Raw genomic sequence first — 17150 nt, 5'->3', positions numbered from 1 at the left:
TGCTCTTCTGCTTGCATCCTGTCAGGACTCTGGTCTGGCACTGCATGATCAGGCGCTGCCACTTCCAGGGAGTCGTACCCCCTGGATGCATGGCTCTCCTTTCACCTGATTCGCTGTGCGCGATTGATGTGTGTGTGTAGACCCATATAGAGTTACTTTTTACTGATAACTTATTTTACTGTGTAATAATTGTCTCTTTCCATCACCAGAAATCCTGTTCCGTGTCCTTGTGTGTATTAATAAATTATTTACTTAAGTAAGCCGTGTGCATCTTGTGTTCCCCCCCCCCCCCAACGCCCCCACTATTTTGCTTCACAGACGTCTGGAGGTTTGTTTGATGTACCTGGAGGACTCAAGTTACAGCAATCCTGATTTATAATCGACATGGTGCCTTAATGCACTGGAGTATGGACTGACATTCAGCACTCGCTGACGTTGGTCTGGGAGTAAAAGTGTCTGCTTGGTTCTTTCTATCCCTGGAGCTCGCTAGCCGCCAGTGTGGTTGGAAACTGCTTCAATTGCAGTTGCGGTTATCGGTTGGTTGCTGTCCACGTGACATTCGATTAGTAACGGTGTATTCAAAGCCTCTGTCGGTATCAACGATTTCCCAACAAAATTGTGGATAGAACATTGATTCTTCCAGGCATCTGCACCATGATAAAGATACTTTGAGAATCAGCAATTTGTGAAAGGTCAAAAAAATATATAAATAAACTAGAAGGGCACTCGGTAGAGCACACACCTCGGCCACGCAATGCCTGATCCAGGAGAACACATCGAGGTCAATAATTTTTTTTGAAATACCGTGCTGTATATCGTTTTTGGCCCAAACTCTCAATGGTGAAGAATGACTTTAGAAATTAAAAAATTATCACATACGGATGTGGATTCGACCTTCACCAAAATTGAATAAACTCTTCCTCATCACGTACCCAACGTGTCCACCAAGTTTTATCCGAATCCATGCACAACTTTTTTGAGATATCTTGCTATATATCGTTTTTGGCCCGATCGACAGATGTGAAAACATAACCTCCTTCCACCTTTGGTGGCGGAGATAAAAAGTGCGATCTACCTTGGTTTGCCATCAAGACCAACAACCCCGAAGATGATTGTGGGAGTTGAGCATCAGTCTTTGGCACATTTCTGCCTTATAGCTTCAACGGCAAGACAAATGAAGGTTAAAATGAAGATGAAAATTATCCAAGCTGCTCCGCATGTACTGCTCAGCAACGAGGACAACAAGATCCGGATGGCAGTCAAACAAACTTTCCGGTACAATGGAATGAAAGAACGACAAATCATTATCCACACCAATTCTCAACACAACTCTTCACCGTTAAGGCAAAATGAGTGAAATAAATCTCACGCCCGTTCTTTAAATCTCGATGAAGTGCACGATGGCAAGGGTAACTAAATGCAAAAACAATCACTGGCAAAGAAAGAAATGAATATGGGATGGAATAAAGGTATAAACAAATAGAGGGGATAACAATGCAAATAATAAAATTGCAGGTATCTGATCATTACATGTCAAGTTGAGTGTCCCGTTTGTGAACATCAGCTGCTGGATGTTTGAAACCCCGCTCTTTCGGTAAGTGTAGGTGTGCTATCACCGGCACCTGGGACAAATTACAAATCTCTTCCCAAATTACATTTAGTCTGACGTCAGGTCTGACTAGCCAGTTCATGAAAGACTTGAGCCAAACCCCTCCTCCGCACCCTCCCCTTCCGCAGGTTCCACTCTCTCTATCGAGTGCAGCCTGTGGCTGCTGGTTGCGTCATTGCTTGGGACGCGGCTATGCTGCTGATGCAGTGTCTCCCTTGCCAGTACACTGGTACTCATTTTGCCGACCTCGGAAGGATGACAGGCCGAGTCAATCTCCTGGTGTATGTTAATTCAGCGGCCAACGGGGCTTGAACTCAGGACCCTAGGATCCCAAGCCACCACCCAAACCACTAAGCCAACACCAGGCTTGCAGGTTCCACTGAAAATGTGGGATTAAGTGGGATGATCAAGTAAGTATTCATCACAGTTGTGGACTCTCAAAGGCAGCACCAAAGAACACGACCCAAAACAATAATCATGTGGTCTAACACAAGTTTAAATTTTGGCCTCGATCTCAGTCTTCGACACAATCTCAGTCCAAGAGGCCCAGATGTTCTCATAGTGTAAAAATAGGTTTGCACATTTTACCATGTGAGTGTGTGTGTCTGTGTGTGTGTGTGTGTGTGTGTGTGTGTGTGTGTGTGTGTGTGTGTGTGTGTGTGTGTGTGTGTGTGTGTGTGTGTGTGAGTGTGTGTGTCTGTGTTTTTTGTGTCCCCACATACACCTATGCTTATATTTGCATGCATTTCAAAACTGGCCTGAAAAGCTGCACTTGGTGACACTTCATGGGCAGCCGGTGTGTCAACATGAGCAAACTCAATCTCCCGGATGGAAGCCGGACCACCTGTTCTCCAAACCCAAGTCGACATCAATGCTTCTTGCAGCTCCTGTGGGACCAACAAAGGTTCCAACAGGGCCAACATGCGTTCACAAGCAGAACAGCACTGCCGCTCTGTGCCCATTAAAGTGCCAGAGAACTTTGATTTGGCCCCAAGTGACCGCTGCTCCGTTCTTGTGGCATTACTAAAGTGCGAAGCCAGCTGCCGACCTGCCAGTCGGGATTGCCTTCGAGTCTCTCATCTGAAATCCCAGAAGGAACTCGTGTTTTCACGGTGCTTCAGTTAAATAAGTTTTGATAAAACATAAGACAATGTTGGCAGAAATGCCCAACAGATTATGCAAGCAATAAGCATAAACAGTTCATTTCAGATATTTCTCTCACTCTCTGCCATGGTTTCACCAGCTATGTAGTACTGTCATTTGTTACAACTTCACTGTACAATTCCTCTCTTATTATCAAACCCATACTCTCAAACTCTATTTGCACACTCTCAAACTGTCACACTTTTAACCCACACACACTCAAAAGCATTCCGACCCTCACCCTCAAACTCCCTTATCCGTACACTGAAGAACCCTCCTACCATGTACATTCTCAAATTTCTTACACTTATACGATCAAACGCTTCCATCCTTAACTCCTGAACTACCCATATATTCCTCTACTTGCACTGTCAAACTTTCCTCCCCTCACAGTTACAAACACTACTAACACTTACACGATCAAACACTCAATGCCATTCTCTGAAATGCGAAACATCTTCAAACTTTCGAAACTTTACATGATCAAAGCCCGACTGTAAAACTGCTATACACTCACAATGTTGCATATAACATACTAGAAGGGCACTCGGTGGAGCGCATAACTCCGCCACGCAATACCTGATCCACGAGAACATATCGGGTCCAATAAATTTTTGAAATATCATGCTACACAGTACGATATCGTTTTTGCCCCCATCTCTCAATGGTGAAGAATCACTTAAAACAATTAAATAATTCTGGTATCCAGATCCGGATTCGGATCTTCACCAAAATCGAATCAATTTGTCCGTCTGACACACCCAACCCGTCCACCACGTTTTGTCCAAAGCAGTCAACAACTTTTTGAGATAACGTGCTATATATCATTTTAGCCTGATCTCTCAATGGTGAAGAATCACTTTAACATTCTAGTAGTCGGATTCGAACCTTCACCAAAATCGAATCAATTTGTCCTTGCAACACACCCACCCTTTCCACCGAGTTTCGTCTGAATCCATCAACAATTTTTTGAGATATTTTACTATATATATCATTTTAGCCCTATCTCTCAATGGTGAAGAATCACTAAAAAAAATTCTAGTAGTTGGATCCGGATCCGGATCCGGATCTTCAACAAAATCTAATCAGTTCTCCCTTGACACACACCCAACCTGTCCACCAAGTTTCATCTGAATCCGTGCATAACTTTTTCAGATATCCTCCTGTACATAGGCAAACAGACAAACAGAAAGGGGTGAAAACATAACCTCCTTCACCTTTGGTGGTGGAGGTAACCAGGACAGTAAGTATGATTAAGATGTGATAAATGGGCTTTCAGCCTCTTCCTGCTATCCAAACAATCTCTTCCTGTTATCCAAACAATCCCTTCCTGTTATCCAAACAATCTCTTCCTGCTTTCTAATCCACAATGGATCACCAGGCTGTAATGGTTAGAGCATCCCCTCTGAGTTGGGGAGGTTGGTAGTTCAAACCCTGTCCGAGTCATACCATAAGACTTTTAAAATGGTATGTGCTGCTTCGTTGCTTGTTGCTCAGCATTTAAAAAGGACAGAGCAACCAAACCAAAAACAAACAATCCAAACAACCATGTTGGCAACCGTTGCACAGGCTTTGATGGACCTAATGGCCAACTCCTGTGTTGAAGTTCCTTGTAAGGAAACTCATATTGTATAATGTTACTGGGAGAGTCTATCCGATCAAAGCAAAAAAAGAAAAATTGATTTGAAATACGTCGGAGGAGAATAACAAATAAAATAGATAGGGAGATGGTAAAATATACGAGTTAGCATGCAGAGCAGATGGAGGGAATTTGAGGGTATTGGGGTGTGGGAGGAGTGGGGTCTTAAATTCAGCCAAATACGTAAACATCATACGTTTACATATGTGTGTGTATATATATATATATATATATATATATATATATATATATATATATATATATATATATATATATATATCTATATATATATATATATATATATATATATATATATATATATATATATCAGTGAATCAGTGGTTCAAATGAGCTTTATATACATGTATAAAGCTCATTCGAACCACTGATTCACTGACTGATATTACAGATCGGTACCTCCCGGGGGACGTAGAAGGCTGAAATTTTGCGTACTGATGGACATCAAAGCCGATACACTGGAAAAAAATTCACAGAGTCGAACAATATCCATAAATGTAAATATAAATGAAAAAAAAATATATGAAAAAAAAAATGAAGGTGAGTGACCCGAGACGATGGGGAAGCACGGTAATTTTGTGTGCCGATGGACATCGAAGCCACTACACAAGGAGAAATCACAGAACCGTCAGAAAGCATCCGTAAATGAAAATATAAATAAATGAAAAAAAAAAAGAAATGCAGGTGAGCAACCCAAGACAATGCTGACGCACGGTTCTTTATTGCTTACGATGTGTAAGCATACCCTGCAAATATCTATATATAGATGGTACCTATACATTAACAGCATTATAATTAAAACAATTTTGAGAAAAAAAATTAAAATACAAGGAAAAGGCTTTAGTTTCAAAAGAAATGGCTTCCATTGGCACAAAGACAAAATCGTTTGATTTACATTATTTTCCTATAACAGAACCAGGTGTAGTTTGAGAGTCGTACGTTACCGCACGCGACATTTATTGATCCCAAGATGAGCAAAACATGCCATTAAAATAAAAGCATTAAACTGGTGGGGGTAATGGAGGCAGCGACCCCATGGTGTCCTTTCGTGACTCCAAACCGCTTTCATTTCATTGATGGAATCAACATTTGAAAACATTTGAGTAACATGATAGCCCAGTTGTTAAAGTGCTAACCTTTGAGCTGTCTCAGTCTGGCTTTGATCCCCGGTTAAGTGAAATCCGATGCAAAAGTATTGTCTCGTGCGGTGCCAGCAGGGGGGGTGTTGCATTATGAAGCCGCCCGCCATGTCCTTCAATCATGTCATGGTAAAGACATCCCGTGACATCTTTTGCAAGAGTCGGCCTTTGGGCAGGCACAGTAGTCACCGACACACTCCCAATTTTGAATCTCCAACGTAAATGATAAATTAGGAAACACTTGCCCTAAATGAGGGTCCAGAAATGATGAGTCAAAGACCCATTGCCTTTTGTTTTACCTGCCATACTCCAATGGCACAAACAAAATATGGAGTTGTTTATAAGGGTAGTACTCGTGCCCAAACGTCTCATCTCCGGAAAAAGATTTATGGTCAATTTAACGATCACACCGTTATGAACAGACTCGACATTCCACTTAATGCCATCTTCGAGGGTTGGCTTACTCCGTGGTGTAACATCCATGATGTGCCTGTGGAGCACCAGGACCGCATATTGTCACGGGATACTCACCTATATAGCAATTGGAACGCGGCCTAGATAACTGAGAAGCAAATATGCTACCTTGCTGGCCAATTAAACACGTGATATGGATGGTGAAGATAATGTAAAGTTAGATGTCAAAATATATGAACGGACGTAAAGGGGATTTAAACATGAGGTTAACTGTTTAAGCTAATTTAAGATAGATCAAGTCAAGCAAAGAGAATATGGCATATCTGGCACGACACCACAAACGTCCTCATATCTGTGTACAACTACAAGTTTCCTTATACATTTATCAAATCAGTAAACAGTGAATATTGCAATGGGATAAGAACCTTTAAAACCAATAATAAACTGTCACGAGTTCTCATGATGAACCTGACATCACAAATTCAGATGATTATGTACGGTTATAAAATCTCGAAAGCCTTGGCCATTGTTCTTACCACACAGGTTACCGACCTGATCGGCTTACCTTTACCCCATGTTCTTCATGCAAGTCCAGTCCATGTGGGATATCCCTCTGCCAAACAGCACCAGTGAAGCCACATTGAGGCACTTAAACCGAGAGCAATGGCTTTCCCTTGGAAATTCGAACCCAAGCAAGGTTTACGTACCCCATCGAACCTTTCACCTCCGTGTTCCACAGCCAAGGCCTGCGAGGGTGCGACAAAGTGCGGGTTACTGACCGTATCAGTGGGTCGATACACAAGTATAGCAGTGTGTATTTCATTTACAAGTTTTACACGGCGATGATGTCATAGTTCAGCTGCAGCACATTGTGTGTAAGTTGAACAAGAATTTCGATTTCAGTTGTGAAGGTCTTGACGTGATGTATGTCAGTCACACTCTGTTTGTGGGGGTTGGTCGAACCTGCGTCTGCATCGTCGTAGTGAGCCGCCTGGTTTCGAGATTGGCCGCCCGTGCCAGCGGTATCGCCATGTCACGAAGTGCGTCATTACACTGCAATCACATGATAACTTGCTTAGAGCAGATTGAATGCTGTCAATTCCATGGTTTTTGGATCGGTGCATTTGTGGAATACAAAGGGTGTGAAGTTTCATTTCATCTTGTAATACCCAGCATTTCAATTCCATCAAAACATCCTTTCAAGAACGGAATCATCGGCATGGGAAAGGAGCAGAATGAGACGATGAAGAAACCAATGATTAAATAGGACGGTAGAGGCAGTGGAAAGTTCAGACTCACAAACTCACTAATAGTGTCACTACTCACTAATAGTGTTAGTACTCACGAATAGTGGTAGAACTCACTAAATGTTTTCATACTCACGAATAGTCTTTGTACTTACGAATAGTGTTCATACTCACTAATAATGTTCATACTCACTAATAATGTTCATACTCATAAATAGTGTTCATATTCACTAATAGTGTAAGTACTCACGAATAGTGTAACTATCACGAATAGTGTTCATACTCATGAATAGTGTTCATACTCACTAATAATGTTCATACTCACTGATAGTCTTTGTACTCACTAATAGTATTCATACTCACGAATAGTGTTCATACTCACGAATAGTGTAAGTATTCAGTAATAGTGTTCGTACTCACTAAGTGTTAATACTCACGAATAGTGTTCATACTGATACTGGCCGGGGAGTCAGCCACCAACCGACTGCTCTGAACGGAGCCGCAAGTCGAGTCGGCCCAACCGATCGTCCGGAATATAGATCGCCGCCCGGATAACTCCGAGCGACGGGCCCTTGTACAAGAACCGAAATACGCCAATCGGCAGATCACGTGGGGTCGGGTCGATTGCCAATCTTCAATGTACCTAAATAACCACGTGATCCAACTACCGGGGTATTCCACCCTCGACGGAACTCGTACGGAACAAACCGCCGAGGCGAGCCTGTCCGTGCGCGATTCCAAGCAGCGTCATCACCGAGAACCGTCGATCCAAATGTCCCCATATTATGGCAAACCAACGGCTAACTCCCAACACACTAAATGTTCAGTCAATGAGGGAATGGACGCAACGAGCAGATTTACATTCACACAAGGACATTTATTATCATGAAACACGTATGCAATTAAATAAGGCAAAACACGTATGCAATTATACAAGCGACAAAAGCACGACAAAAGAACTATAACCGTCTACTTATTATGTATAGTCATTTACACTTCACAGCAGTTCCTACTTATTAGATGGGCCCACGGACACACAAACGGTGGCTGAAGCCTTTAATCACAAGCTCCAGCTCTGAGGACAGGTGAGCTGAAACTCAGACCTTGACTCGAACCTTTCCACCTCGTGTAGTCTTCAACTTGTCCGGACCCGGGCTCCAGCGAGAGCGAGCTGGATCCAATCGCCGCGATCCTTCCCGAGCTCCCGCGAATCCTCCCGCGCTTCTCAACACGTGCCGGTGAGATGAGGTGCCGATCCTTCCTGTCGATCGTCGCTTCCCGAGGATCCAACTTCAAGAAGCCGATGCATTGCACCAAGCCGGGAAACAAAATGGAGAATGAAAAGCCCAACGAACCAAGAGTAAGAGGAAGAAGAGGAAGAAGAGGAAGAAGAGGAAGAAGAGGAAGAAGAGGAAGAAGAGGAAGAAGCCTCCACTCGCAGCTCGAGCCGAACAACTGGCTCAAGTTCCTTCCAAAACAAAGCAGCAGCCGAAGCTCACTGAGCCAGCCGAAGCAAAAAGCTTCCGAAGGCCTCAAGCCAAGCAAGCCAAGCAGGACCCGATGGCCTGCTGAATGACTGCTCTCTCCGAAGCAAAAAAGCTTACTCCTCCCACGGGACTCTTCACGAACTCTGCCACGGGACTCCCACGAACTCAGCTCTACCACGGGACTCCCACGAACTCAGCCCTACCACGGGACTCCCACACGAACAAAAAAGATGTCCTCTTTATCCTTTGCCAGCCCCTCCCCCACACCCGGCGTGACTCATGCCCTCATGATCCACCCCCCGCTCAACCACGGGTGGGAGGGAGTTGTTGACGTCACCGCAGGGTTCTTCTTCCTCTTCGCAGAAGAGGGGGAGGGACGTCTCCATTGTTCGCTCCCCAACTATTAAATCGATCCGCAGCGCATCTAATCGATTTCTGAACATTTAAACAATGGAAGGTGAGCTATCTAGGGAACATGCACTTATCGACATAGCTGACTAAGGGAACCTGTATGTTGTGTGCAATTGAATTCCAAATTCGTAACACGACCCCCTCCCCTTTTTACAGACTCGTCCCGAGTCGTCAAATTTTCATGTGACCAGCATGTGTAACTTTTCCCCTTGTACATTCTACCTTTGGATCCCTGAGTGCGACATTTATTTGTACGTGTCCCAAAAATAAATAACCGAATGCGCTGCGTAACGAACGAAACAAACTCTCACAGACTCATTCGGACAACTTAATTAAAATTGCCGGTGCTAAAACAAACATGCAGGTGAGGTTCCACGTATTTACAATCTTAAGTTATCTATTACATTACACTAACCATGGCCCAGGACTTGTGATCTGTGAAAGGGGAAAGGCAAAAGTCTTTGGTGCAGGGGAATGGATGGAGGTGATCGCAAAACACAAAAAAATGGACTGGATGCACAGGCTGCCTGCAGGGCAGTCCTCACAAAACTAGATGGTCCTGGCACACATGGTGATGGATGGACACAGGGGCAAATGCAAACAAGGGCTAGCAGGCATGGGGTCATGGCAAAGGCAGGCAACTAGGCATGGCAAGGTAAGCCCATGCAGAACAGGCAGCTGCAGCACAACAGGCCGGCAGGTGAAGCTGGCCGGCCTCTGGTGTGGTTCCATCAGGTCTGGAGGGAGTGCGGTGGTGCCGGCCGCTCTGAAGGTGGGCTCGGACCTAGCCTACTGTCTCCCCCACTCTATCGCCTTTGCCTGTCTGTCCATAACCACTCCCTTAATTTGCCACACAACACAACAATATTTAGCCCCTCTTTATTTTTATTATTTTTATTTCCCTTTTACAATTGTCTCCCGAACCCCCTTTATCTCATTGTCGGGCTCACGTATCCTGTCAACCAAGCCTACTCCCAACCCCTACGTTCTCTCTCTGGAGGGGAATAGGGAGAGACTAGCGTCCTGTCTCGAGGCCCAACAAAGCCTCAGAATGGCCTCCTCAGAGTTCAGCGATCTACCAAGGTGAGTCCAGCGGCCTACAATGAGCGAAGGGATGGATGGTGCGAAGGGGTACATCTCCTATCGACCCTAACATTCATTAACCTGAAACTACCCCAGGGTTTTCCAAAAACGCCTCACACTTTAAAACTATCGGTTCTAAAAAGCATGATTCCCGTCGCCTGTGTTGGTGTCCATTATAAGTTTGGGCCTTGCCCTCAAATTTTCATACGCACCCTTGCACAATTTCCTGGCTGGGCAGCGTGGCTCAATTGGCAGGAATTCCCCCTCTGCCGAACTCTAACCATGGCACCCCCAGGACCGCAGGCTGCCTCCGAGCCTCGCTGCTCCCTACAACGCGGGGTTTGCCCTCTCTGGCATTGCCCCCGTCCGATGCCCATGTGGCGTGTTGATGCCCCGGGTCCCTTTCCGAGGGTCGCCCATGCCCACTATACTGCCCCCGTGGCATTCTGGCGCTACGGGTCCCATTTCTGACGGGTCGCCGGTGCCCACTACACCATCCCGGCCCCTCTTGGGCCCTTGGCCTACTCGTCCCGTGCCCGGGGTGCCCACTAAACAAAACTCACCTTTCCACAGCCACGCTCCCAGCCGGTCCATGAACTCTTGCACCCCTCCAAACGGGTTCCGTGCCTTCTCTCGACACCAACAACAAAACGACCTCCTTTTAGTAAATTTAACTATCCAATAACGAAACATTAAACTGACCCTGGGGTCTCTTGGGTGGGAATCACTCCTCCCGCCAACCAGTCATTCGCACCATGCATACCACATTCGCTCCACTCACACACTTGGGCCCACTGTCCAACACTCATTCCTCACCATTTCGCAACTCACACCAACACTCCACACTGCCATCCTTCCAACTAAATCCCCTGACTAACTCGTGCTCCCTCGTCATCCCTTAAAACTCATGCACGTTCCATTTACTCTACGAAGCTAAGCTACGTCTCCACTACACATTTCCAGTCTGTCCATGTCTCCATAAATCCTTAAAAATTCCCATTTCTTAAATCTGAACTAAAATCCCTCTAACTAATCCATTCCACGGGTTCCATGAGGTACAACCCATGTCCCCATGAAGCCGGTCGAACTAACTCGAACTCATCCTCCCAACTAGTACTTCCTGTGCCCCCAAACAAGGGGGTCTTCCACCCCTTGCCTGGGAATCCTGTTCACCCGAAGCGAGGCTTGCTTTTCTCAACTCTTTTTTTTTCATAATGCGCACCACCAGCGCGGCAGTTCACAGCCACACTCTTTTTCCGTGACGTCATGGCAGCTGCTTGCGCCCCGCGCACCTCGTCCCTCTTGGACGGTACCATCCGGCAGGAATTCCCTTCTGCCGGATTCCAAACACACGTGCAGCCATGACGTCACTCTGCGCATCTCAAAGCAAGCCCCGCGTTTCGAGGGGTTCCCCACGTGAACACATGTGCTCTGCTCGTCGGAGCTTTACAAACACGCTCGCGTGGAGAACCCATCCGGTCCAAATTCCGAATCCAGCCAAGCTTCTGTCCGTCCGTGGGATCGGCTAACATCCACCGCTGGCGTTTCCGGACCGGGTTTCACCTGCGCATCCGCGCACGTGGCGGCCTTGTGCGTAGCACAGCACGGACCCCGCGCTTGCTGCTGTGCAAACCCGGCACGGTGCTCAAAACAGCTACGGCCGCGACCCGGCTTTTGTCCCTCATCTGTCGCAGTCGTCGTCGCCATTCAACGCGCACACTCCTGCGTGCCACGACGCTCACACACCTCGACATGACACTCTCACTCAGACATGCGGTTGTGGTCTCCCACATGCTAACCGCCATCTCCCTCACACACGCGGTCTCCCTCGCACACGCCATCTCCCTCGCACACGCGGTCTCCCTCGCACACGCGGTCTCCCTCGCACACGCGGTCTCCCTCGCACACGCGGTCTCCCTCGCACACGCCGTTCCTTCCACGCCATGCGCGCTTCTCAGCACACATTCCACCACACTCGTGAACACACATACTGGAACCACACACACCGGAACAACCACACTGGGGATTCGCTCCACCACAAGGGTTCCCGGGGCCTTCACACCCCCCAAGCCTCGCGTGCACCCATTCACAGCACTCGCCCCTCCTAACTCGCTCGGCACGACCGGACCCACCTGGTCGAGATCAGCTCCAAGGGGGAATATTCCCTCCCCTCGTTCCATAAGGAGGCTATCCGGCTGCTTGCACCGGGTCACGACAAATTCCCCGAGCTCCCCCTCATCGCCCTCCACGAACTCTGTGTGTGTGTGCTCGTCTTTCACCCAGTCTTTATCGTGGTCTCTCCTCTACTTTTTGTATCTCCCGCTCTCTGTTGTTTCTGTCACCTCGTTTATTATTTCCCTCGTCTCCACGTGTCTTGCCGTACACGTCTCCGTCACCCCTTTTAATTTTTCCCTCTGTCACCGTCACTTTGTCACCTGCTCGAGTCTCGCCCAACGCGTCTCCCGAATTACTTTGTCCTCCCCCGCTTCCATCGCGGGCCGGACAGCCGCTGCACTCCCCCTCAGCTCGTTCGCTCCAGCACGTGGCGCCGCCATTTTGAGCTCCACTGCCCGCGTTTCGCTCCTCTCAATTGCCATTCTGCCCGCCTGCAGGCATCGCCCCACGCTCTGCATCTCACCCCGCAGCGTTTGCACATTCTCATCCATTTGTTGCGCATTCTTATCCATTTTTTTATTCATTTCCGCCAGCATTGCGAATAACTGGGCCATGTCAAATGTACTCGGCTGAGCCGATTCGCCAAGGATCGGTTGGGGGGGGGATTTTGACGGAGGAAGGGAGGGGGGTGTCATCCACCGCGGCCTCCGCCGCTGCGCCCATTTCGGGTTCTGAGTTCCATTGTGGGGGGAATTGCTCCTGCACAATGAGCATTTCCTGCTCGGGGATCTCATCCTGGGCCATGGATTCTACTATTTCTACATCCATTCCTCATCCCTCCTGCCCCTGCTCGCCTTGGCTGAACATTTTACGTGCTGGGAATAAAATTTATAACGCTCGTAATTTGGGGACACGGGGAGTGGGGGGGGGGGTTGCTCCGTATACCCCTGATCCGACTCCGTGGATTTTGCTACGGAGGCGGAGGGGGCCGCATTGCACGCCTGACAACCAGTTGTTACAGACCGGGGGCTCAGCCACCAACCGACCGCTCTGAACGGAGCCGCAAGTCGAGTCGGCCCGACCGATCGCCCGGAATATAGATCGCCGCCCGGATAACTCCGAGCGACGGATCCTTGTACAAGAACCGAAATATGCCAATCGGCAAATCACGTGGGGTCGGGTCGATTGCCAATCTTCAATGTACCTAAATACCCATGTGATCCAACTACCGGGGTATTCCACCCTCAACGGAATTCGTACGGAACAAACCGCCGAGGCGAGCTTGTCCGTGCGCGATTCCGAGCGCATAATCGCCGAGAACCGTCGGTCCAAATGTCCCCCTTTTATGGAAAACCAACGGCTTTCTAACTCCCAACACACGAAATGTTCAGTTCAATGAGGGAATGGACGCAACGAGCAGTTTTACATTCACACAAGGACATTTATTATAATGAAACACGTATGCAATTAAATAAGGCAAAACACGAATGCAATTATACAAGCAACAAAAGCACGACAAAAGAACTACAACCGTCTACTTATTATGTACAGTCATTTACACTTCACAGCAGTTCCTACTTATTCGACAGGCCCACGGACAAACACACACACACACACACACACACACACACACACACACACACACACACACACACACACACACACACACACACACACACACACACACACACACACACACACACGAAATAGTGGCTGAGGCCTTTAATCACGAGCTCCAGCTCGGAGGACAGGTGAGCTGAAACTCAGAGCTTGACTCAAACCTTTCTACCTCGTGTGGTCTTCAACCTGTCCGGACCTGGGCTCCAGCGAGAGCGAGCTGGATCCAATCGCCGTGATCCTTCCCGAGCTCCCGCGAATCCTCCCGCGCTTCTTAACACGTGCCGGTGAGACGAGGCGCCGATCCTTCCTGTCGATCGTCGCTTCCCCGATGATCCAACTCCAAGAAGAGGCCGATGCGTCGCACTAAGCCGGGAAACAAAATGGAGAATGAAAAGCTCCACGAACCAAGAGGAAGAGGAAGAAGAGGAAGAAGCCTCCACTCGCAGCTCGAGCCAGACAACCGGCTCAAGTTCCTTCCAAAACAAATCAGCAGCCGAAGCTCACTGAGCCAGCCGAAGCAAAAAGCTTCCGAAGGCCTCAAGCCAAGCAGGACCCGATGGCTGAATGACTGCTCTCTCCGAAGCAAAAAAGCTGACTCCTCCCACGGGACTCAGCACACGAACTCTGCACACCGGACTCAGAACGGGACTCTTCACGAACTCCGCCCACAAACTCAGCCCTACCACGGGACTCCCACATGAACAAAAAATATGTCCTCTTTATCCTTTACACCCCTCCCCCGCACCCGGCGTGACTCATGCCCTTGTGATCCACCCCCGCTCAACCACGGCTGGGAGGGAGTTGTTGACGTCACCGCAGGGTTCTTCTTCCTCTTCGCAGAAGAGGGGGAGGGACGTCTCCATTGTTCGCTCCCAAACTATTAAATTGATACGCAGCGCATCTAATCGATTTCTGAACATTTAAACAATGGAAGGTGAGCTATATATGGAACATGCACTTATCAACATAGCTGACGAAGGGAACCTGTATGTTGTGTGCAATTGAATTCCAAATTCGTAACAATACTCACAAATAGTGTTCATACTCACGAATATTATTCATACCCTCTAATATTGTTTTTACTCACCAATAGTGTTCATACTCACTAATAATGTTCATACTCACGAAGAGTCTTTGTACTCACTAATAATGTTCATACTCACTTAATAGTCTTTGTACTCACGAATAGTGTAAGTATTCAGTAATAGTGTTAATACTCACGAATAGTGTAAGTATTCAGTAATAGTGTTCATACTCACTAAGTATTAATACTCACGAATAGTGTTCATACTCACCAATATTATTTATACTCTCAAATAGTGTTCATACTCATCCATAATGTTCAGACTCATCAATAGTGTTCATACTCATCAATAGTGTTCATACTCATCAATAGTGTTCATACTCATCAATAGTGTTCATACTCATCAATAGTGTTCATACTCATCAATAGTGTTCATATTCATCAATAGTGTTCATACTAACTCATAATGTTCAGACTCACTAATAGTGTTCATACTCATCAATAGTGTTCATACTCATCAATAGTGTTCATACTCATCAATAGTGTTCATACTCATCAATAGTGTTCATACTCATCAATAGTGTTCATACTCATCAATAGTGTTCATACTCATCAATAGTGTTCATACTCATCAATAGTGTTCATACTCATCAATAGTGTTCATACTCATCAATAGTGTTCATACTCATCAATAGTGTTCATACTCATCAATAGTGTTCATACTCATCAATAGTGTTCATACTCATCAATAGTGTTCATACTCATCAATAGTGTTCATACTCATCAATAGTGTTCATACTCATCAATAGTGTTCATACTCATCAATAGTGTTCATACTCATCAATAGTGTTCATACTCATCAATAGTGTTCATACTCATCAATAGTGTTCATACTCATCAATAGTGTTCATACTCATCAATAGTGTTCATACTCATCAATAGTGTTCATACTCATCAATAGTGTTCATACTCATCAATAGTGTTCATACTCATCAATAGTGTTCATACTCATCAATAGTGTTCATACTCATCAATAGTGTTCATACTCATCAATAGTGTTCATACTCATCAATAGTGTTCATACTAACTCATAATGTTCAGACTCACTAATAGTATTCAGACTCACTAATAGTGTTCATACTCATAAATAGTGTTCATACTCATAAATAGTGTTCATACTCATAAATGGTGTTCATAATCACTAATATTATTCATACTCTCTAATATTGTTCGTACTCACGAATAGTGTTCATACTCATAAACAGTGTTAATACTCACCAATAGTGTTCATACTCACTGATAGTGTTCATACTCATAAACAGTGTTAATACTCACAAATAGTGTTCGTACTCACTAAGAGTGTTCGTACTCACTAATAGTTTTCATACTCACTAATAATGTTAATACTCACTAATAGTGTTCATACTCACTAATGGTGTTCATACTCACTAATATTATTCATACTCACTAATAGTGTTTGTATTCACTAATTGTGTTAGTTTTTTTTGGTAATGTGAATCCAAGGTTAAAGCTCAGGTTTATGCTTGGGGTTAGTGCAATGCTTAAGATACAGTATGCTTGTGTTAATGACAACATTTGGGTTAGTGGATGTGTGGCGAAAATATTAGTGTCGTTCATGTGAGTGATAAAGTTCATAAGAGCTCATGTGAGGGTTCAAGTTAGTTTTAAAAGTTTAGCTTCATGTAAAGGTTGGTGTTAGTGATAAAGTTTGAATTGATTAGAGAGTTAGGGCTACTGATAAGGGTTGGGTTCAGGCTGCTGTAAGTGATAAAGTTCAATTGAGTGCTGAGGTTAATGAAGGTGATAATATGTGGATGAGTATTAGGATTTGTGTTTATGATCATACTTGGGTTCATGTAAGGATTAGTGTTCATGACAAAGTCTCGGTTAGTGCAATGGATTGTGTGAGTTTAAGGTTTGTATTGATGAGAGAGTAAGTATTTGTGATAAAGTTTGGGTCATTGTGAAAGTTAGTGCATTTTTTTCTTCTTGCTCTTCTTATTTTTTATGTAGCATGCAGCTGCAAGTAGCATCATTGGCAGAGGGGGCATGTTGTGCCACTGATGCAGTGCCCCCTGTGGGTTAGAGCAAGAATATGGAATTTGGCAAATGTGCCAGCGATAGCTCGCTGACTTGGGTTGGTGGTACTGATAAGTTTAGAATTGATGATTGAGTTAGTG

General features: G+C 45.7%; 1 protein-coding gene across 5 annotated transcripts in view; it reads right to left on the bottom strand.

Moving 5' to 3' along the window:
• Positions 1–17150, bottom strand: part of LOC147017243 (uncharacterized) — a 230878-nt gene that overhangs the window by 160052 nt on the left and 53676 nt on the right. For 4 of the 5 annotated variants that reach the window (XM_085846694.1, XM_085846698.1, XM_085846696.1 and 1 more), the window contains exons 8-10: positions 6926–7015; positions 6670–6708; positions 6515–6575 (exon numbers count right to left, since the gene is read on the bottom strand). In XM_085846694.1, the coding sequence (XP_085702820.1) occupies positions 6515–6575; positions 6670–6708; positions 6926–7015 (190 nt within the window). The remainder of the gene's footprint in view (positions 1–6514; positions 6576–6669; positions 6709–6925; positions 7016–17150) is intronic. The other variant, XM_085846695.1, reaches the window with a different exon arrangement.

The sequence above is a fragment of the Eptatretus burgeri genome, chromosome 11 (genome assembly GCF_056783735.1).
Source record: "Eptatretus burgeri isolate ZD-2024b chromosome 11, Ebu_testis_v1, whole genome shotgun sequence".
Taxonomy (NCBI): Eukaryota; Metazoa; Chordata; class Myxini; order Myxiniformes; family Myxinidae; genus Eptatretus; species Eptatretus burgeri.
This window is presented reverse-complemented; position numbering and strand designations above follow the sequence as displayed.